Source organism: Protopterus annectens, chromosome 5.part0 (assembly GCF_019279795.1).
Source record: "Protopterus annectens isolate FY-2018-M chromosome 5.part0, PAN1.0, whole genome shotgun sequence".
NCBI classification, from domain to species: Eukaryota; Metazoa; Chordata; order Ceratodontiformes; family Protopteridae; genus Protopterus; species Protopterus annectens.
The window spans coordinates 924391268-924416113 of record NC_056735.1 but is presented as its reverse complement, the minus strand read 5'-3'; the positions used below and the strand labels follow the sequence as shown (position 1 = coordinate 924416113).

At 36.6% G+C, this 24846-nt stretch overlaps 1 protein-coding gene across 1 annotated transcript in view; it reads right to left on the bottom strand.

Annotated features, from left to right (window-relative positions):
• ARHGAP42 (Rho GTPase activating protein 42) overlaps window positions 1–24846 on the bottom strand; it is a 1340395-nt gene that overhangs the window by 451209 nt on the left and 864340 nt on the right. The window contains exon 15 of the mRNA XM_044071941.1: window positions 23140–23224. Within this exon, the coding sequence (XP_043927876.1) occupies window positions 23140–23224 (85 nt within the window). The remainder of the gene's footprint in view (window positions 1–23139; window positions 23225–24846) is intronic.

The window sequence follows — 24846 nt, the reverse complement described above, 5'->3', positions numbered from 1 at the left end:
GCACAGATCCCTGGCGTAGGTTGGAGTAGGCCAGGTCCTCAATCCACTTATCACTAACAAATACCTGTACCCCTTTGGCGACATTAGTCAACATGACTGAATCACCTAGAGCCATATTTTACACATTCAGTGGCTATCTCTGCCACAGATGCACGGTCTGTGATCTATGTTCTCCTACATGACAAAAATCAGTTGGTTTAGACAACTCTTCCCCCTATAGGGCACCATGTAGAGTCTGTGCTGCTGTCCACAGCTCCATTCTTTGGTAATTCTTAGATGGAAATACTCAGTATGATTTTCAAAGGTTGGAGGAATCCCTTAGAGTCAGAGGGAGAACATGCAAGCTCCAAACAGGCATTGGCAAGAGGTCAGGATCTAACTTTGCACCTTGTACATAGGAGGAGAAAACCTTAACCATTATGGTAATTGATCTATATATTTATGTGTGTGTGTATGTGTGTGTGTGTGTGTGTGTGTGTGTGTGTGTGTGTGTGTGTGTGTGTGTGTGTATACACACAAGTGTTGATTGCACTTGTGCTCACACTCCCAAACACCTACACATACAAATGAGCATGCACTATATGTTCACTACATCTGACCCACCAAAACAAAATCATCCAAATGCTCATTTTATGGCAGGGTCTCACACTCATTCAATACTAGCACCTAACATAAGTTAGCCCCCTAAAATTCTCTTGACTTGTTTCACCATTCTCTATTATAATTTTCTAAAAAGTTAAGGTTTTAACATGATATAGAATGAAATAATGCAAATGTAATGTTTGTGATAGTTTCCTTGGATATCTGAGAAGTAGTGCCATATTTTTAATACCTCTTCAATAAATCAGAAATTAAAATTTATTAAAAAATGCAGGTGCACAAAGATCCACAGAAATGACTAATCAGCTAACAGCTTAACAATAAATCATGCAACTGCCAGATGTGCCTTTTTTATTTAAAATTAAAAATTGTTATGTATGTAATATTTCTCAAGATAATACCACTGAAGGCATAAAACAGATATGTCTGCAGAAAGGAAGTATTACAGTTATGAAGGATGTTTTAATAATTCAATTTCTGCTTCACATACTTGAAAATGCAATCAGTGATTTCCTGCCATTCATTGGTCTTTCAATAAACAGCATGAACTTGTTAAGGTTTTATGCAATTATAAAAAGTCTTGGCAGCAATTTGTAAACCTAATACCTAAAGATTCTGGATAAACTTGAAAAGATTAACACTATATTACTTTAAACCAAGTTTAAGAAATTATGGTAAGCTTTTCTTCTCATGCCTCTGTAATTCATAGTGTCTGACTACAACCTGTTTTACAGTACATGATGCATACCTGTAAGTTTCAAACATAAAAGCTCAATGAACACAGCAATAAGAAAATAACCCAGATGAACAGTGTATCATGTTCTCCACATGGGAAAATTTGACATCTCACAGCGTCTTTGACTATACATAAATTCCTCTTTCATCACTCATACTCCAGGACCAATGTTACCTTATGCTATTACTATGAAATGGCAATCTCACACTTATAAAATACTTTCTCTAAAATTTATCAGAATGAAGTGGCAGTTCAAACATCACTGCTGTGCAATATAATTATTTGCAATTATTTTTCTAATTAATAACCTATTTTCACATTGATGGATAACCAAATATGCAGAGTAATAGAAAGTAAGATAGGAGATGAGCAGTTTGGATTCAGGATACAGCACAACTAACCTGATGTTTGCAGGGGGACAGGTAGTTCAGAAGAAGCTAGAGAGGAGGAAAGAGTTAAACTGGGCATTCTTAGACTTGGAAAAAGCATACAAGGTTCCAAGAAAGTTGATTTGGCATTCCTGCAATAGTTTGAAGTCCCAGAAACATTGGTAGAATTAGTATAGGCTATGTATAAGGCAAACTAACAGAAGTACAAACAGTATTTGCACTCACATAGGGGTCCCTGTGGAAGTGGGTGCTAGTCAGGGTTCAGCTCTGAGCCCACTGCTGTTCATACTAGTGATGGACTATATTAGCAAACAGGTTTGAGGGGACAGATCCACAATGCTGCTGTATGCATATGATATGGCATTACATGCAGGCTCTGATCAAGAATTTCAGTAGACAATAGAGTACTGGAATGCAGAAGTGAAGGCACACGGGATGAAACTGTGTATAGATAAGACAGTTGTAATGGCTGTAAAGTAGTGAAATTAGAAGAAACTTCGATGTGAGATACAAGAGAGAATAATGAAACAGGTGAGCAGTTTCAAGTATCTCATAGGGGTGGTTGAGGGGGAGGAAAGCCAGAATAAGTAGGTCAAAGCTAGAATCACACGGGCTGCAGTCATCTGGCACTGAGTGTTAGGGATGGAAGAATTCCAAAGAAGCTGACAAGTATGGTGTACAAAACAGCGATGCAACCAGTACTACTGAATGGTACAGATACCTGGGTAGTGAAAGAAGAGCAGCTGAGGAAGCAAGAGGCAATGGAAATGAAAGTACAGTTGTATACAATCTTTCCATAACTGTAGATGTCCTTCTCTTCACTGTTACAGTATTCATAACATTAGGGATCCCCTGCCAACAGCGACCCAATGTCTGGCCAGTATATCACAACCTTTAGGTTGCCTTAAGGTAAGTCGAACATCACATGTATGCTCCTCGCGTAATGTAGGGCATAAATGTGACATCTAGATGTACCATCCTCAGAACTGAAAGCCCCACTAGGAATGCCAGTCCAAAGAAAACCAAGAAGTAAACCAGTACATCCAGAAGAGAAATGGACCACGGGGAGGATGGAGGGAGTGAATACTACAACAGTAAAGAGAAGGACATCTACTGTTGTGGTAAGATTTTACACAACTGTACTATGTCCTTCCATTTCACTGTTGCAGTATTCATGACATTAGGGAGTGTGTCAAATCTCAGAAAGAAACTTGGGAGGAGGAAGGACCAGCAGAGCTCTCTAGGAAATCATGAAGAATGACCCTAGCAATACCAGCTATAGCTCTGGAAATTAAGCCTAACTTGTAATGCTTGGCAAAAGTATGCACAGAAGTCCAGGTAGCTGCCTCAAGAATAGAGTTAGTATCCAAACCATTGAAAAAAGCACCAGAAGAAGCCACACCTCTAATAGAATGAGCCTTTACAGAAGAAGGAAGGCTCGTACCATGAAAAGAATAACAAAAGGAAATAGCTTTTGAAAATAAATAGTTTGCTTGGATACAGCTAATCCTAAGGACCTAGGAAGAAAGGAAACAAAGGGCAGATCAGATTTCCTTATAGTCTTAGTCTTAGCCAAATAAAATCTGAGTTGTCTATACACATCCAATGTGTGCAGTACCTTCTCATTAGCAGATTGTGCAGAAGGGAAAAAAAGTGGGCAAATGAATAGACTGATTAAGGACAACTCATTCATCACCTTGGGCACAAAAGTAGGATTAGTATGCAAGGACACCCTGTCTTTAGGAAACACCAAAAAAGGAGGGCAAGCCATAAGGGCTTGAAACTCAGATACCCATCTGACAAAAGTAAGGGCTAACAAAAGAACAGTCTCCCAAGAGCAATGTTGCAAGGAAGCTGAAGCTGCAGGCTCAAAAGGAGACAGAGTCAATTTCTACAAAACAAAATTAAGACCCAGGGAGGAGGAAGAGGTTTCCTGGGGGACCTAATATGAAGGATGTCTTTAAGGAATTGTTTAGCTTCAAACCTAGAAGCTAAAGGAAGAGATAAAGGCAGAAAAGGAGAGAGAGTTGATAAGCAGTCCTTAACTGAAAATTAAGCCAACCCGGCACTAAGCAATTCACACAGATAAGAGAGAACCAAAGGGGCATCCACAGAAAGTGGATCCAGGTCAAGTGAAAGACAGCAAACAGAAAACATCTTCCATTTGGATAAATTGGTTTTCCTAGTATTGGGTTTCCTGCCTTCCTGCAAGAATCTAAGCATGTCCTCAGAAAAAAGGTATCTACATGGAATGAAAATCCTATCACTCACAGAGCCAAGTGAAGAGTGGATAAGTGGGGAAGGATGAGAGATCCCTTGTTTTGTGTGAGTAGCTCCACCCTGTGAGGTAACTTGTCATGATTGCCCTTGGCTAAATGCAGAAAAAGGGGAACCAATGCTGTCTTGGCCAAAAGGGAGTCAACAACAAGATTTTGGGAGTGTGCTGTAGAGTTTTGAACAGGACCTTTGAAATGTCCTGAAACATATCTCCGTGAAGCATCCATTCATTGTCTTTTGCTTCTTTTTTAAAGGGACGTCCCCCTTACGAAAGTTAGAAGACTTGGATGTCAGCCTACACTCAAAAACTCTAGTAGGGAATTCTTCACTCATCAGAATCTGAGGAACCCCCCTAGACCTTTCAGTTATTCCCTCTCAACATCTGAAATAGACATCTGCAAGACCTCTGAGGACATGCGATAAGCCAGATCCATGCTGGCCTCCAAAATGGTCACGGCAGGGGAATCCAACCCAGAAACTGGGTGAACCTCTGGACTTTCTTTAGACTCGAGAAACATGTCTGATGTAGGAGGTATAGCTGAAGAATCTGACCTCACTTTTTTGATCTTTTTCTTTGAAGATGGCTGACCTTCAGGCCTGGAAGTACCCTCCATATCATCTTGCACCAAGAGTGTGAGATGCTGGTTTTGCAAATAAGTTGCACGAGATGAAAGATGAGTCTGTAAGGTCTTAAGCACAAAACCCTGACAAATACTGCAGGAAGTATGTTCGTGAGAAGCCCCTAAACAAAACAACACTGCATATGACAGTCTTTATGGGGAATCTGTTTCCCACACTGGCATTTACACTTTCTGGATGACAAGAAACTCCAGAACAAAACAAAAGCGAAAAAGATAAACAAAAAAAACCCCAACAGGGCACTTATCTGAATGGCTATTTACACCGGCACTGACGCAGGCAATCAGACCGACAATCAGAGATGGTGTTCAGACTGGCAGCAAAGAAGTTCTGAGTGTGGTATGTCTGGACGTCATCCTATGCTACACAAGGACCATACGTATGACATTTAGTGTACCTTAAGGCAACCTAATGGCTTTGGTATACTGGCTGAATGTCAGGCCACCCTTGGCAGGGATCCCTACTGTTATGAATACTGCAACAGTGAAATGGAAGGGCATCTACTGTTACAGTAAGATTTGCACAATTGTACTTTCATCTATATTACCTCTGGCTTCAACTGCTCTGCATTCACTACCCAGGTTTCTGTACCATACAGTAGTAATGGTCACACCACTATTTTGCACACCTTACTTTTCAGCTTCTTTGGCATTCTTCCATCACACACTATCCCTAACAATCAGTGCCAGTTGGCTGCAACCCCTTTGATTCCACAGGTGGTAGTATGCACACTGAGGACATTACAGCAGAAGCCCAAATAGCTCCAATTGTAGAAAATGTCTAAGAGAACATATTACAGTGGTTCATGCACATGTGCAGAAAGGCAGAAGACAATCTGGTGAAAAAGATTTGTAAGAGACAGGAAGAAGGCAAGAGGAACACGAGGGCATCCAGCAAAGAGATGAATGGACTGTGTGAGAGAAAACTTGTGACAGCATAAATGTAGAAGAAGGTAGTCGAGTGGCACTAAATCGAGAGATTTGGTGGCAGCTGACTTGACACCCTAAATCCATGTAAAAAAATGGAAAAAAGTGATTGATGACAATAATGATTCCATTTTCCTAGTGCAGCTAATACAGGAAGAAATGACAGAGGCTAAAAGACATAATTGTGCATCCAGGTTGCCTTTAGGCAAACCCTGCATTTGTCTCTTACTTTTTAAATATATACTAATATATACTACTTCTGTTAGCTAAAAGAAAAAAACTACTACTATAGTATTAATAGCAAACACACAGTCAGTATTGGAAATGATACATTCCTTTGTTTACTGATTTTTTACAAAGCTGCTAATGCTCAGCTTTCCACATTCAGTGAATGAGATGATACTGTTCTCCAGTGCAGCAGTAATGGAGGAAATGTTTGGGCACATTTCATTCTGTTAACCATGGCAGAGTAAAGTTGCAGGTTTTGCCAATATATCTTATTTTAGATCACTATCTGACTGTAACCATCAGCATGTGTTTCATGATTCCCTTTCCCACATGACAACATTGACCAGCCTTTCCCCCATACAGCAGGCAACCAGTGACCTGTAGTAAAACTGGCTTGGTGTGAAGAAGGGACAGTCCTTGGTAAAGCATTATTCTTGTAACCAGGTTGGATTTTTCATTATATGCACATAATCCTTCGCTCTATTGGTCAGATGTCACTGGTCCTTTGGGAATGCATGCTTTCATAAATGCACAGCCCAGTTAGACTGCCATACTCCCCTTGTTGACCATAAACTCTACTGTAACTTCCCCCAGTGTGATGTTGCATGATAGGAGTTCTTCAACTCCCTCAGTCCAGGAGGGGTGACTTAGCATTAGCCTCTCACACCCATCCCTCACTGGTCAACCCTTCCAACAACTGAGTCACTAAAAGAACCTGTGTTAAATGCAGAGTAACAAATCACAAAAAAAGAAGGAGAGCTGGTGATAAAGAAGAGGAACACAAACCAAAATAGCTTCAAGCAAGAAAAAAAAAAAAAATATATATATATATATATCTATATATATATATATATCTATGTACATATAAGAAATATATATATAAAAAAATAATTTTATTTCTCATTATTTATTTGGACTTATTATATATATTTTGAAATTAAATTAAATGAAGGAATGATATATATATATATATATATATATATATATATATTTTTTTTTTTTATGTGTTACTTTTATTTTCCTATATGGTGAATTGTTCTTTAAGGAAAAGATTAATTATTGTTTTATTAATTGATGTTACTAATAGGTGTGCTGTGTCATGTGATGTAATTGCATTGTATTTAAAAATGCTGGTTTTATGTTTATTATATGTAAAGACGCTGAAGAAGGATATTTTATCTGAAACCTTTGTCTGTTTTAATAAAAGTTTTGAAGGTATGGAACAGCACTTTTTTCTTGCTTAAATGGAGAGTAATCAGGACCAAAACCTCTGTGCTATTAGACTAGGCACCAAAGTTATAGTCTGAAAAAATTCAGCAGTGTATGACACAAGAACAAAACAGGCACTTTTGGGAATACATTCTGATCTACATTAACATTACACAGCCTATGCTGAAGCGCTATGACCTCAAAGTTAACAATAAAGTTAAGGAAGGGTATGAGCAACCAAACAACATTGACATTCTGCAATATTTCTCCAGGCCATGCATGCTTCCTGTCCAGTATGTGGCACAGACCATGGACAAATATAATATTCACACTAGGTTACCTAAGATTCTTGCAACAATGGGGTTTTCAAAAGTCTTCACTTTTCTGGAAGTAATACCCATTTACTAAATTAATTCAGATCTGGTAGAAATCTTATTTCTTCATTTATGTATTAAGGCACTAAAAAGTAAAGATATAAAAGACCTTGTTAAATATGAACCAAACTACCTTTATCCACTCTGTGACAATTCACTTAAAAAGTACTTTTAAAAAGGAAAGTGAAGACTGAACAGGTACAATATGGTTAAGTACTTTCATTTTATTTAATTTTAGGGTGGCTGCGGTGGTGCAGCAGTTAGCACTGTCACCTCACAACAAGAGGTTCTCTGGTTTGATCCTCGGCTGGGGTGCCTTCTGTGCATAGTCTGCAAGTCCTCCCTGTGGTCATGTGGGTTTCCTCTAGGTGCTCCAGTTTCCTCCCACATCCCAAAGACATGCTGTAGGTGGATTGGACACTCTAAATTGGGCCTAGGTGTGAGTGTGTGTGTACCTTCTGTGGAAGGTTAGGTACCAGGCTGGCAACTCAACACTGTAAAACTCCACTGCCAATCATGAGTGGACAAGTGATCCGCTGTGGCGACCCCTAACTGGGAAAAGAAGAAGAAGACTTTCATTCTATTTAATGTATCAAAGAACTTCATCAGAACATGTGAATACAGAATTAGCCAACATAAATACACTGATAAATAAATCACATGGCAAACTAGCTTTTAAACAGGATAGTGTCAGTGGTTAGTCAAAAATGTCAATGTTTATTCCCAACATTTTGGCTGCTAGAGCAGACATTTATGAACTTGAAAAGAAAATGTTTACACTAAAATCTTTGGAATAAGAAATTTTCTTTGAACACTGTATGAGTTTACAAGTGTCAATGGGTTTGATGTTTTTATATTTCCAAATGATATCACGAAAAATGATATTTATTTAAGCTTAGTGGAATTTTCAATGATACTCATATATAAGTCGGTGATTAAGAACAATACACTTAAGCTTAATGATCTAAGGGCTCACGTTCATGCTTCAGACATCAATATTAAAACTAATTCATTGAGTCATGCCATTACTTATATGACAGAGTTTTTGCTAAAACTGAGAGAAATATTGCGACCATTATCTAAAAGAGGGAGAAAAAACATGTAAGAGAATTTGAAGCATACAAAAAATGGGACACATATCCACTCAACATGTACATCAATTGCATTATTAATACTGAACTCACACAGAAATGGGAAGAAGGTCACTACAACAATAATGACTCTACAAAACCTTTTATGCTGACTGCAGATAATTTTCCTCTGCTACCTTTGAACTTAAGTAAACAGGTCACAGTAGCTTGGGTAATGTAGCAGCTACAGCTGAACATGAGCGGAAGTAAAGGCATGGATTCCATAGAGCGTCATCCTCCACCACTCTTCCCATCTCCTTTTGTCAATATGAATCACTTTTTGGGATGGAGAGGCAATCAAAGAGGAAGAGGCAGTTCCAGGGGAAGAAGTCAGGGGAGAGGCAGAAGGACTAAGTGCAAACATGTCCATTTTCAGTTTCAGTGATTTTGAGCTTGATAACAGTCTTTATTCAATTCTGAATACAGGGTTTACTTTCGTAGCTTCTAGCAAAGTTAGTGTTTTAAAAACTACTACTGACTTGAAATTGTATGTATGTAAGCTTAATTTACATTATATTTAGAATGAAGTTTCTTATTTTAATGATGCTAAGTCTATTGTTATCAGGAAGAGAAGTACATACGATTCTGTTTTACATAGTACTTTACAAGTATTTTCAGAAACATGCGAAAGAGATCTTTGTATTTTATTTTTTTAATAGCTTTACTGAGTCATCACAGAAGATGTAAGCAAGCATGCATTTATATATATAAAAAAGGTTAACATGTTCATGGTTACAAACGGTTTACTATCAAAATATGGAATGGCATTTACTCGAAAATGATGTTGTCGAATGCACTTTTTTAAAGTGCTAAAATTGCGAACAGAAATACAACAAATCAATATTACTGAACATAAGGATTTCATTGGCTGTAATGAACTGTTTTTGAATGTTGATCATCGTGGTACTCATTTTCGACATTCTTGCTATCTGACATTACCAAATTCAACATTACCATTTTGCTTTTCAATATTAGGATAGTAAACCATTACAAACATTACACATCACATGAATGGTTTTATACAATTATCATCAATCCAGCACTACATAAATTGCTCAATCCGGGTCTTTCCTTATACCTCATTTCTTAAAAACTTTCAGCTTTTCCCAGTTAGGAGCCACCACAGCGGAACTCCGGTCTGCTAATGATTGGCAGTGGATTTTTATGGTGTTGAGTTTCCAGCCCAATGGCCCAACCTTCATAGAAGGCACACCCATTCATGCAGGCACCTACGTACATGTCTTTAGACATCATTTGACAGTGGGGAGGAGATGCAGACTCCACACAGACGGTGCTCCAGCTGAGAATCAAACGGGAGAACCTCTTGCTGTGAGGCGAAAACACTAATTGCTGCACCACCATGGCTCCTCCTCCAGAACTTTATTCTACATGTATTGTTCCCACAATTTCCATCTTTTTTGCTCCTAACAATTTTTAATGATATCATCAATGCTTTTGTCTTTGTTACAATATTCATTTCTTCAAAGACAGTTGGTTTAGACTTAGGTTTCCATTTTCTACTGATAATTTTTTTGGGGCCACCAGAATTAAACTTAACAAGGCCTTACTATGTTTAAGCAATTCAGATCCTGTATCCCACCACAACAAATCATTTTCTTAGTTATACCCATTTGCAATTCCAGTATTTCTAACAGAGTAATCTGTAGGGGAATTTTAAAAGTTTGTCAACTTATTACATACCCAAAATATATGCTCCTAGTTACTTCTTTCTTCCCCATCAAACCTCTAACATTTATCATCTAACTAAGGAAAAATTCTTTGAAGTCTGCTTACAGTATAAACATACTTATACATACACTTCCAAGAAAAAAAGGTCCTTTTCTTGTTTAACAGGTACAAATTAATTTCATCTGCATATAAAGTCAACTTTTCTTGATTACCATACCAATTGTATCTTGAAGTTCTGAGTCCTTTATTTTCTTTGCCAATGGCTCCAAAAATAATGCAAATAAAAAAGGAAAGAGGACATCCCTTGCCTGGTTCCTCTGTTCAGACACAACTTATCAGAGTGGAAGCCTCCCACTTTAATTTTCACTTGTGATCCCTCATATATCCTCTTAATAAACCTTATTATTGTATAAGGAAATACAAATGTTTCCATTGCCCTACTCATAAAATCCCAGCTTACTTTGTTGAATTTTTTTGCATCAACACCACCAACAACAGCGGTATTTTGTTACATTCTGCTCCTCTGTGGATTATCATTGTCCCATAATGTTGGCAAATGTTTGCTGCCCCTCCACAAAACCACACTGATACATATCTATCAATTTTTGCAACACTTTTGCCATTTGTTTAGCTACTATAGACATAAACACTTTATAATCATGGTTTAAATTTTAAATGGGCCTATTTGAAGCTGAATTTGATGGGCCTTCACCATTTTTAAGTATTACAGCCACCACAGCTTTTTTCCAGGATTTTGGTACTTCCCCGCCTTTTAAAATATTGTTAAACAAAACCTTACAGATCTTTATCATTTTCTTCCCTCCTAGCTTCCAAACATTCTTTGGAATACTGACTATTCCTGCACACTTTCATGCTGATTGATTCTACATCACCATTTTTATCTCATCTCCTCCTATCTTAACTGTTAATTGTTGAGTTTCATCTGTCTCTAACCTTGGCATGCTTAAGTCTTACATAAATAATTCCATTTGTATTTTTCCTTGATTTACACATTATTGTACTTTATACAAAGTTTCATAAAATTTCCTCTACAGGATCTATGGTTATTTTTCTTGTTATTGCTTCCCTAAGTTTGGCATCACCCTTTTCAACTTTCTGTTGCCTAAGTTGATGTTCAAAGAGATCTTCTGCTCTGGAGTTAGTCTCAAATAGCAGTTCCTTAACAGCAAGCTTTCTAAATGTATGCATATTATCCAGATACTCCCTTATTTTCTCTTTAACTGTCTGCTATTTGCCAGCCTCTCTAAACAATTATTGTTAACCATATCTATTTTTCCTTTATTTCTACCCTAGTTTTTTTTAAATTCCACTTTCATTTTGTTCCATTCACTAGCTATAACTTCTGAAGAAATTTTTGTCTTCCCTAATAGTTATTGAATAATTTCCACTACCTATTCTTTAAATTCTTCTCTTTTTAATGGGTGGGTGGGGAAGCACCAGTGTCTCATTTTAACTTCATTACCCTGCATTTTTATCTTAGTTGTTATTGGTGCATGATAGTAACTGGATGTGTGTCGAAGCTTTCAATGAAATGTACATGTTCATGTGAAATATAACTTCTATCAAGACTAGGCCAGTTATTGTAACTTGAGAAATAATATGTACATTCTTTCTCTGAGTTCCTACTATTGAATTCAATTCTTCCACACCAAATATTTTCATAAATATCTTCAGAAATCCACCCTCATCTGTTATATTTTCTTTTGCGCTTCCTCGCAGATACATTCTCACAGGTGCAAATCATGTTCTAGTCCCCACCTATAAGTAATATTCCCTACTGAACACTGATTACTTCTCCCAAAATTTTCTTAAGCTCCATAACAGCAGTTTTAAGTGGAAAATGAAGACAGATAAGCATAATCCTTCTCCCTAGTCAGTAGCCCCTTACTGCCACAAATCTACCATTACTATATTTTTGATCTTCTGTCATTACTGGAGCTTTTCTAGAAATTAGTATAAATACTCCCCTTTTCCTTTTTCCCTGATATTCTGATGATTATCTACACTGAAATTCTTTCTTTATCAAATTCACATGCTCACTTCTTTCCAAATCTCCCATAGCACTGCTATTTGTTTTCTGCATTTAATAATATTTTAAATATTCTTACCTGTTGTGTATACCTGTGAAGCTATTCGCATTTCAAAATAGTATGCTTAGTGTAGCCATCATAAGAAGTTATTATTACCACATATTATATATGACAAATTTTTTAAATGTCTATTTCCAGCTTTTGTGTTACATGCACTCACTAATGTTTGTCAGGCCGCTCTCTTTTACAGTTGTTTCTTGTCATCGACATTTGAACCTATGTCACAATTTACAAGACTTTTTCTTTTGATGAATACCCCCAAATAAAAAAAACCACACTGCCAGAACACCCCATAACCTATAAACGTCAAACAAACACAGAACGACTGTCCCAAACTGACAGCTACACACACAGGCATAACTTAACCTAACATTAAGGTTAGCCATGCTAAGATGCATGTTACAGACTCTGTTCCTACTTACAATAATTCATGTCTTATCTTCATCCCCCTCTGAGATGTGAGAAACAGCTCATATGCTTTCAGGAAACATTAACCTTTAACCTTAAAATGTGCCCTGGATTGTATTGCTTCCCCTATATTAAGCTTGTCTTCATGGAAACCCAAGTACCAAATGTACAACTCTGCAAACCTCTCAACTAGCATTAAACATTTAATGCCAAGAAAATATTTCATTACAGTCAGTGTCCTCTTATTTATTTGTTTACACAAGCATGTTATTAGATTAAGCCAATGGCCTTAATCCAGATATATATTTATGCAAAAGTAAGAGACAACACATCAACTCTACATCTATTATAAACTGTGCACTTTTATACCCCACCCCACTCTCAACAACTCAAGATTACAGCATATTAGGTTAATTATGGTTTTGTCCAGCTCTTCTTCTGTCTTTTTACATTGGAAAGCCTAAATTTCTTAAAAATAACAAAGAAGGAAAAAAAAATGAAATTGTTTACTTTAGCATCTTTAAAACATACAATAACAAATGAAAATACTTTACTATATAACATGCAATTTACAAAATGAAATGTCCCATAAAAATACTGTTAAGAACAAAAAAATATTTTGCTTACAGTTGCTTTCAATTTATTCCTTCTCTTCACTTTTCTTTCAAACATGAAGTGGGGCATATACATTTCATTCCCCCATAAGTCAACAAAAGTGCAATCTTTCCACTTTTTTGTAAAGCCATATTTCGCAAATGTGATTGATGTTTTGTAATCTAATATTTATTCAGTAATTTTAGTGTTGCTTGTCTTCCTCCTGTTCACCTAAGCCCAGAATCTGGTTCAAGTCTAAAGTGCTTCCAATTTGTCTAGCCAGTTCATGTGTTTTTTTTTTTCTGTCTCTCAAACATTTTTCTTTGGAACATTGGAAAAGGTTTAACTAGCACATTCTCTCTACAATCTTTATTATCAAAGGAATGGGAAGCAGAGTCCCCTTCTATTTGATGGCTCCCTTTTTGTTGGACAAACATTTGTATTTCCTCCTTAGCCAGTTCTACATCAAAAAATGCCTTTCATCCTCCAGGAAAAATATTCTAAAGAAAGCTGGCTATAGCAGCTTGAGTCTCACACTGATTCTCAACATTCCCTGATTGCTGTGATAATTTGCTCCTCTTCTGCCTGGTATATAGAGAATAATCATTTTCTACAAATAACCTACCATCTCTGATTTTTAATACTTTCTCCTTTTTCCACAGTTTCGTCAAGATCAATTCTTCTTGTTGCTATGATTGTATCTTTACTAATACAGGTCCTGGCTGCTTTCTCATTATCAGGTTTGGAGCATACACACAATGTTCCCTCTCAGTTAACAAATCCTGATGTGAAATACCATTCCAGTTGCTTATTTGTGCATTCATAAGATTAATACAGTCTGTTCCTCCCAGTTTTTCTGGTACAGCAGACAATCTCAGGCTTTTCCTGCATGTTCTGAACTCTAGCTCTAAATGTTTTGAACTCTCTTCTTGAGCAGTCTCATAACCAGCCAGCCTTTTCTTCATTTCACCCTCTGATTTTTATATTTTAATCAGTTCTTCTGGATAGCTGTTTATAGCGTCTTCCATTTTCCAACCTTTTTTATTTCATCTGCTATGTATCTTCAGTGTTTTGTTTATTTTAATCAGCTTTAAGCACATTTGATTTATATTCTGGACTCCTGGAAGCCACGTCTTTCACCAAAGCTGGCACTTGAACTGTTTTTTTACTGAACAACTCAGGAATATTCCCATTCAGTGTTTTCTCTTCACCTTTTCTAGTTGATTTTCTTTCAGGTTCTTTAAGTTTTTTTCTTTGTTTGAATGCAGACAGTATGCATTCTAGCCTGTGATTGAATTTATTAAAACATCCAGAGTTTCTGGCCCTTATCTCTCAATTTATTTTTCCACACTTTGAGATCTGAAATCAAGCTGTTGATCAGTATGCAGCCATCTTGAAAGTTTCCTGACATTTTCATAATTTAATATATATATATATATATATATATATATATATATATATATATATGGTATATATGGGTCTACTTCATTTGATCGAAAGACCATTTGACCTAAACACATTTGATCGAAAACCAGTATTCAAGGCAAATAACAGGGATTTGTCCCCCTCCCCAATGTCATGCGACCCTGGAGTTGGCATAAATAGTTAGGAGGGGTGGGGTGGCGCAGCCCCCCACATTGGGGGGTGTGAGGGGCGAAGCCCCCCACCCAATTTCCTTTATAAGAAGAAAATAAAACAAAAAGTACAGATTTTAAATGAAAATAGGTGGGGGGGCTTTGCCCCTCACACCCCCCCTAACTATATATACCAACTCCAGGGTCGCACGATATTGAGTAGGAGGACAAATCCCAGTTTTATGCCTTGAATACTGGTTTTCGATCAAATGAACTTTCGATCAAATGATCTTTCAATCAAATGAAGTAGACCCATATATATATATATATATATATATATATATATATATATATATACACAACATTTACAGCTTTTCAAAAATTAGAGGAAAGCCCTGTATAATTTGATGGAAGATCCACATCTGAGAACAATGAAAGCAAATAAGGGTAATGATGTTGTGTTATTGAACATATTTGATTAGGATAAGTAGTTATTGGATTTGTTAAGTGATTTAGACTGTTATGATGAAGTTATGGAACATTATATAAGGAAATAAATAATTCATGAACTGGCACATGTCTCTTTGATTTATTGCAAATGGGCCACTTATATCTCATCTTGTTTGAATTTCTGAAAGTAGTCTTTGCCAAGATGGATCGATTTTTTGGTATACCAAAAATCCAAATGAGCACGACAGATCCACCTTTCAGGCACATTGTGCTGGTTGATTTTAGCAAGACATAGACAATTTTAGTTTACTTAAACTTTTTATTAAACTCAGTAGTGCAGAAGTCAAAACATTATTTTAAGGACTCCTTTTTTTTAGATATTTCAGTATGATTTCAAAGGAACATAATCTGTGTTCATAATTTTGGATGTTTTAACTTTGTACACCTCCATTATTCAAGATCTAGCTTTGTACACCTCCATTATTCAAGATCTAGGAGTAGACTACATCAGAATTTACTTGACTTAAGTTAACAAATTTTAATAATGGTATGACCAACACAATCTGTCTGTTGTTGGAATTAGTTTTACATAACTTTTTTTTTTTTTCAACATGTTTTACAGGCAAAAGAAAGGTTTAGCAATTGGTTGCAAGAAGGCGCCAGTCTTTGCAAACCTGGGAACAAGTTGATGGGAGAATATAGTGTAATGAAGCACCCACATTGCAAGACAGTGTAGATCTATTATAGATTTATTGATTATTTGATTTTCTTGTGAAATGGCACTGCAGTGAATTCAGACAGCTTGTGACTAATTTAAATGGCAGTACAACATTTCTGTCACTTACTCCTAGCAACAGAGATGAGGCAATACATTTTTTTTAATATTTAGTCATTACAATGGAATTGACAACTAAATGTTTTCACAGAAAGGTTTACAGAAAGAGTACATTTGTTAATAATTATTTGTCTTACAACAGCCAACACCCAACATTCATGAAATGGAATGTTATTAGGGGACAATTCATAAAAATGTGTTATTTAATCAGTGATGACCAAACATTTAGTGATGAGATTTGTTTTTTAAAAGATTTGTTTATAGACAGATAGTATAAGGAATCAATATTGAATTACATCATGGCTGAAGTTTATTTAAATAAGTTGGTGAGATTTCAACCCATTTTACTATGGGGTTATTCCAACAGAAAACTAAGAAGAAATAAAGACTCTTTTTCGACAACATTTCCATTACCTATATCTTTAGATATGAATGAAGTAAACAATACTATTGTTACTTGGAAAATAGTGTTGGCGAATTGGGATTTAACTTACATTATTGGTGAGGGACCATCAATTATTTACAAAAAAACACACAATGTTAAAAGTTTCCTAGAAAATTCAACAGCTATAGCTATTAGTTTACTTCGACCATGTGGTACTTATTGCTGCAGTTTTTGCAAATAATATAGATATATTAATGAGTAGACAAATACTGATTTAAAGCACACTAGTAAGCAATAATGGACAATTCAAAGAGAGTTGTTTATTTGGCAACCTGAAGTTCCTGTGAAAGCTTCTACATGGGTAAAACTACAAGAAAGAAGAAAGTTTTTTGCTTAGGATTTAAGATTGTTTTAGCCATTAGAAATAAGGATTTTAGCAATGCATTGGCTAAACATGCCGATTAATTTATCAATTATAAGAAATGCAATTTTCTATTTTGGCTCAAATAGTTAATAAACCCTTCAATGGAGATGTAAATACAGAACATAAGAGCAAAGAAGTGAGATGGCAAATAATATTGGCAGGAGAGATGGCACCAGGATTGAATGATTTCATAAAAATTAGATGGATTTTTTAATTTGAAAAATAATGTAACTGAATTATTTCTCTTTTTTCTTCACCTGTAATATACTTGACTAATTTTCTTATGGATGTTTTGAATGTATTTGGTATAAATGATTAAACATTTATTAGTAACAATTAATCCTGTAATTGAGGTTTTCTGTTATTAATGTTCAATATTTGATTTAATCTAATTTGACTTTTTTGCATTTTTTATTATCCAAACATTTCATCTCATTCATTTGTGTCAGCTGGATTGTCATTTGATTTATTTATTGATTTATTTAAGGAAGTTAATTCTGCATTCACATATTTTGATAAAATTCTATGGTAAGTTAAATAGAACCAAGGTGCATGACCCTATTTCACTTGTTTAGTCTTCACTTTCATTTTCAAGTGTTCTTGTCGTTATTTATACAGTTTTCAGTTTTTGAACTCCTATCCATCCAATCCAGTTGTTTATTTTTCACTTAAAAATAGTGTTGGAAGTTATAACTTCTGTACTTAACTATGTTAATCAGAAGGTTACTATAGCATCTAGGTGTTTGTGTATAAGCTAATACAAACTATCACCTTTATCACATATAAGGTTACTATAATATCTAGATGCTTGTCTATAAGCTAATACAAACTGTCACCTTTATCATATATTCTCAGGCACACAAATGTCAAACATTAACTCTATGCCAATACCAAGCCAAAATTCTGGATGTGAACTCTTTGCATTTCAGTCTGCATTACTTTTCATAGGTTCATAGGTAGGTACTAGGCAATCTGCCTGAGGAAATTTATAAGCCTAGCCAGAGTGTGTCAGCTTTCGCCGCCCCATTGATTAATTAACTGAGCCTCTGTCAAGAAGAGATAATGAAGTGATCCCAGGGGAGTATTTTCTGTTACCCCTCCACTCATCAAGGTTTCTCTTGAAAAGTGTTAGTGATGGGCTCTGCCTAATGTAGTTAGGAATTTTGTTCCAAAGCATGGGGAGTCTCTGTAACAGGAATCTATCCCTCCAGCATGTTCTATTTATTGTTTTGGCGAGGTTTAGCTCACTAGAGCGAGTGGCTCGCAGTGATTTGGATTTCTTTAGGTGGAGCATGTCAATCAATTCTGAGTTGGACATGGCTTTGTAAGTCAGGCAGAGATCACCTCTGAGTAAGCAATATGTCACTGAGTACAGTTGGAGTTTTTCAAGTTGGGCTGCATAGGACATATGTTTGAGGCCAGTAATCCCCTTGGTGAGGTACTTTTGTGGTCTTTCCAGCTGTTGGAAGTGGCTTGTGAGGTACATCCCAAATGGGGCATTGTACTCTATGATGGGTCTGATGAGTGATGAGTAGAGGGGCACTATAACCTCTTTACTTCTAGATGTGAGCCCGTTAGTAATTAGATGAGCTACATAGAAGGATTTCCTAACTACTTTGGCAATATGATTGTCAAAGGAGAGATTACTATCTACCTGGGTCCCCCGATCTCTTATTACCTCTTCTGTATAAAGGGGGCTGCCACCTATGTGGTAATTCATGGGTGTTTTGTTTTTCCCAAACGGGATGACTATGCATTTTTTGGCATTTAGCTTGAGACCATGACTTTGACACCAGGTGTCCGTCTCAGTAAGGCCCTTTTGGAGAATGTCCGTGTCAGCTGGAGAGTCAGTTATGGCTCCCAGTTTGCAGTCATCGACGAACTTGGTTAGCCATAGTCCTCCTGTGTTTGCCTGTGCTTCTGAGAAGTATATGCCGAACAGTAGGGGTTCCAGGACCGAGCCTTGTGGGACACCACTTGTGACTGGTTTAGGGAAAAGACCTGGAGCCCACTATTCTTACTGCATGAGTTCTGTCTGTAAGCCAGTTGGCAACCCATCTCGTGACATAGGGGTTTATGTTCAGGCTGGTGAGTTTTTCTATAATTCCCCAGTGGGGAATGGTGTCAAAAGCCTTGGTGAGGTCAAGGTAGGCTGTGTGAACCACCTTCCCCTCATCTATGGCCTTGGTGACTGTCTCAAAGAAGTCAACCAGGTTTAGTAGGCATGATCTGCCCTAAACAAAGCCGAACTGGGTCAGGTCAAGTGTTTGGAGGTTCCCAATGCCTTTGTTAATGAGTTCCATGATGATGCGCTCCATAGCCTTGCAGACCAGGCTAGTCAGGCTTATGGGGCGATAGTTACCAGGGTCAGTTGTGGCCCCTCCTTTCTGGAGTGGAATAACCGTTGCTGTGTGCCATTCTTTGGGCACATAACCTGTGGAGCGGCTGAGGTTGAACAGTGTGTTTAGGTGGAGGGTTAGTTCGTTCTGTAGTTCATGCAAGACACAGTCTGGGACACCATTTGGCCCCAATGACACTGTGCTTTTGAAAGGGCTGTTTTCACCTGTGCGTCTGTGATTTCAGGGACACTACACTTTTCCGGTATTGTTGTGGGCCCTTTTGGGGGTGAGAGGGGGTTGAAGTTTGCACTGAATCTATCTTCCAGGATGTTGGCAATATCAGTAGGTTCAGTATATTTTGTGCTATTTAGCACTAGCTCAGAGCATATGTGCGAGTTGCCACTTAGATTCTTGACATAGCTAAAGAAGGCTTTGTGGTTATCTTTCGAATCCTTGGCTTATGACTTATTAAATTAACATCTTACTCTCCTTAAGCTTGCCTTAAATTTTCCTATTGGTAATATATTTAGTAAACTTTCTAAACTTTCTAAACCTCCCTTCAGATGAATAACCTATGTACATATATATTTTCTAAAGTGTTTGTTAGGTATTTATTTAGGATTTGTTTTTTGTACTACATTTTCTTAAATTATATATATTGTTTTAGTCCAACAAACTGTACTATTATATACTGTTAGTTAACATTTAAGTTTTAGTTCCTTTTCCCATTTGACACACAAACCTGAAGAAGTTCTAATAGATGAAAGCGATCTATGTTAAAAATGCTTCTGAATGTTGGTAGAAAAGATTTCTAAGGAATTTTGAAGACTTATGTTAAGTTTTTCTTTTTTGATACTACAATGAAATGCTTTCAGGAAGATTTTGCAATCAAGTATGTGTAATTTTTAGTTTAACACTGCAGTTTAGTTTAGTTTAGTTTAGTTTAACATATCCTGAAATCACAGAGCTTAAGTTGGGTAGCATGGTGTCAAATATCATACTGGTGTATGGGGAAGGGGTATTTAGCAAGTAAACATGCTAACTGTCTTTTATAACACAGCTAGCCTTGTAAAGCACTTCCATGCTTTTAAACATACTTTTAAACAGGTATATAAATGGAATGATGAATTTCTACAGTTTCTTCTGTTATTTCAACTATTTGGATCACTTGTTTGTGTGTTTTTAATAAAGAAGATTTGACTTGAACTAACTTGTGCTTCCCTACTTTCATTAGTGAATTTATACTTTGGAAAGTTTTTAAAGAAAGCATTTCTACCATCTGTTATTAGGTGGGATATTCACAGTGCAGTTTTTATTTGGTGTCTGAACTCTTGGGAATATTAGATCTTCCACATAGTGAAGTTTCCTCATTATTTGTTATAAACCTGTCTCACACAATGCTTTATTCATCTGTTAGCGAAGATATATGACCCTGCTTTTTTAATGGTGGATCAACTAGACTTACAATGTTACAAGAGGTTTAGAACAAATAGGGCTTTCATGGAATGACAAGTGAAACAAAGATCTCTCATCAAACATCTATAAGACACTAAATAAAAGAAAGAGCTTCCACCACCTCTTGACAGCATGGAGACTTTAGGTTTATGGCCTTTTCTGTTATGAACCTTTAGGGTCCTTCTAATTGTTTGATATGTTTAGTGAGATATATCCTGAATTGGGAATTGTTCTCAATATATGATATTAATAACTCTAAATATAAGGGAGTGATTACCTCTTTAGATGCTGAAACTATTCTTCCAGCAATTAGCTTGGGTTAACCAGAAGGATTTCCTGACAAGTGTTGTCACACAATGTAAAAACAGATGGAATTATCAACCCAAGTCCCTTGCTCCAAAACTGCATTTTAATTTTATAGTTGTATGTTGTCTATACAGTAAAATAATGTATAGGGCTGTGGCATTCTCCTCTGAAAGACAGCTTAGCTATAAATTGACGCAAGTTCTTATAGTTTATTTGGCTTATTTTTAAGGGTGGCGGTAGTTCCATTACAAGAAAAGGGTTGTAGAACTGAAATGCATTACTAACTTCTCCTGGAAATCAGTTTGTCTGAGTGTATGAATGCTACTGTGGATATGTGTGTGTGTGTGTGTGTGTGTGTGTGTGTGTGTGTGTGTGTGTGTGTGTGTGTGTGTGTGTGTGTGTGTGTGTGAATTCAGTAGTTTAATTACAATAGCTGTGTTAGAGCAGGGCTCTTAATTCTTATGGAAGTGAGGAGAAAGGGCTGAGGGAGCCAAGGTCTATGACTCTGCTTTGTGGTTGTTCAATATGGTGCCTATTTGGCATAGATAGTGTTTTTTCCTCTCTCAGGACAAGCAAACTCATTTTCTACATGACCTTAAGGACAAAATTCACTTAGTAATTTATACATGTTCATATTTTATTTGGTGTTAGTGTTGTCATTGTTCACTGAGGCAGTGGACTAGCTCAAAGAATATTACCCCTTGTCCCTCAGACACTGGTGCAAGTGTTTTGGCTCATGAAAGTATATCTGTAGTGGCCATTACATACTGCTGGAAGCTTCTGTCATTACTTACTCTGATGGCAGTGGTGGCCATCATGGTCAGCTTGTTGTACACTTAACAGTAAAGAGACAATGTAAGGGGCACTGCAAAATCAGTTAAATAAACCAAAACACTTGTTTCCAAAAGGAGATGCAGAAGTGAAGAACTAACCCTTAATGCTGTTGCCTTTAGGATGGAAATTAGGGAATCACAGTCCTTGTAAATTCAGTTACTAATGGTCACAGTTAGCCTATCGATAAGTATTATACACATGTTCTCAGTGATTGTGGTTTCTTGACATTGTACGCATGTGATTACAATTACCATGTCACTCAGCCAAGAGAAACATGGTTACTAAAACTGTGTAGTTAATCTTATATCTTTTACAATCAATATAATTTTAAAACTGCAATATTTTACCTGTAATAATAAGTTCATGTGAGTACACATAACACAAAACTACGGAAATAAAACAGGGATCACATCAAAAGTTGTAATACAGGTACCTAAAATGAATACTCATATATACAGATGACACTTTGAGGACAGCAATTGCATCACACACACACACACACACACACACACACACACACACACACACACACACATGCGCAAACACATACATGCGCACACACACACAAATGCAGACACACACATTCATGAGGAAGTGAGGAGAAAGTGCTAAGGGAGCCAAGATATGTGACTCTGCTCTGTTTTTGTTCAGGATGGCACCCATTTGGTGTGGATGGTGGGTTCCTATCTTGGCAGATAACAGAGCTCATTCTCTACATGCCCTTAAAGCCACACTTCACTTAGTAATTTATAAAATTGTATGCATGTTTATATTTTATTTTATTTGGAGTTGGTGTTGTTTACCATTATATATATTGAGAGAGAAAGAAAAAGAGACAGACAGGAGGATTTTCATATGTTTAGCATGCAAACTATACAAATTAATTTTAAGATTCCAAACACATTAACTCTCAGTGCTATATGTAATCAAACACATCACTTGGTTAAAATACAGTGTAATTAATGCAAAGCATTCATCACATATAAAACAAACAAAAAAAGCAATATGTGCTCTGCACGTTGTAACTTATACATAAATACATGACACTGTGTAAATGCAGGTACTAGTCAATTAAGCTGTGAGTCTGACCTCCTTAAACTGATATAAAGGTAAACACTCTTGAGCTCTTTCATTTAAAACTCAGTAATCTACAGCATTGCTGTTGTGACAAAAATACAGTGGCATCACTGGCAGGTAGCAAAAAACATCCATACAGCAAACACCCACCTGAGGTAGTTTTTCAGCCCACTTGTGATGGTTTTATTGTCCCACACATCAAGGTCAATATCCATATCAGGTGGAGACTTTGGAGCTAGAACAAAGGAAGTAGTGCATCTACTGTAAGAATAGATATCAGGTTCCATAAGACATAAAAGTATGACTTTTAAAATGAGTAAATATGAATTTTTAAACAAAAGCAGATTTGGAATAATATTATGGTGACAAAGCACACATTAAATTTCAAAAGTTCTTCTGACAAGTTATGTTTCAAAATACCATACAGTAATTAAGACAGAAGCTTCAATACAGAATTAGCATTTTTGTTACTCTGTTAATGTACTTCTTTAGTACATCTCTTTTCTCCAGCTCTGTTTTCCACTTTCTTCTGTCACTTATGAACACATACTGCACACAGTACAGTATTCCCCCAGCTCCAAAGTAGTACAGAAGAAACTGTCACTAAGCCCTTCCTCAGAATGTCAGAAGTCTCTACAACAAGCTGCCTGACACTGAGGGACTCATGTCTTTGGAAGGCATCCATGTATGTGTAATCACTGATGCCTGTTTTAAATACACAGATAGCACTCCCTCAGTACCTGAGTTTTGTGACTACCATGTCTTCAGACCCAAATGCAGCTATACTGGTGTAGCTATATTTGCTAGAGTCCACATTACCTCTCTAGACAGACTCCAAGAAACCCACTAATGGAATTTTTTTAACTTTAAGTCATGCTAAGCAAAGCAAGTTTTTTTCCCTGTTACAACAAACCTTCCATGTACCCTGAAGTTCACACAGGATTCCTAAATCTACTGAATGAAATCCCCATAAATCCAAACTCTACCATTTCAAAAAACTTTAACTACTCCTCAACAGAATGAAGTACCTGCACCTCAAATATAGCACATGCTCATTAGTTTTGTATGTAATAAATAAATAAACTTTCTGTGGCTCAGATTATCAACAACCAACCTAGAAGACAAAACTTTTTTAACCTAGTGTTTAATATGTCACCTTGCACAAACCTCTGATAAAATTTTCCCTAGTTAAGTCAAATCACAAGCTAGTAATCTTCTCTCTCAAACTATCTAAACCCATTGAAACCAATATATCAGAGTTCAAGGACTTGAAGCAAACAAATCTCATCAAATTTTATGAGTGAAGTCTTGAAATTGACACACATCAACATTACCTTAGATATTGCTTCAGCAGATGGGTTTACAAAGGAGTTTTATACCCCATTAGATAAATGTATAGAACTGGCAGTCCCATCCAGATCCAAATATAATGGGAAGCATAAAGGCAAATCATGCTGGTGGTCTACTTAGGGTTACCACCTGTGCCATTTTGCGAGGGACAGTCCCTCTTTGGGCAGTTGTGTCCTGCAAAAAAATTGTAAAAATGCCAAATGTCCTGAGATTTTAGGCCAAAATTATTTCCTATATTTTACGTAAATAGGTGCATAAAACAGTCATTCTGTATCTGAAACACCTAAATGTTATACAAAACAGAATAAGCAACTAAAATGCTACAAGAATAAGCTTTTATTTAGGCAAAAAAGCAAAGTTTTGTTCTTTGTTCTGGCCGTGGGTATGTTTCGGCCTGCAAAATCTGACATTTGTACCAAAAATGTCCCACTTTGGGCATTTGAAAAGGTGACAATCCTAGGTCTACTGACATAAATAAACTCTAGAATAAAAGGAATAAAAACCTCA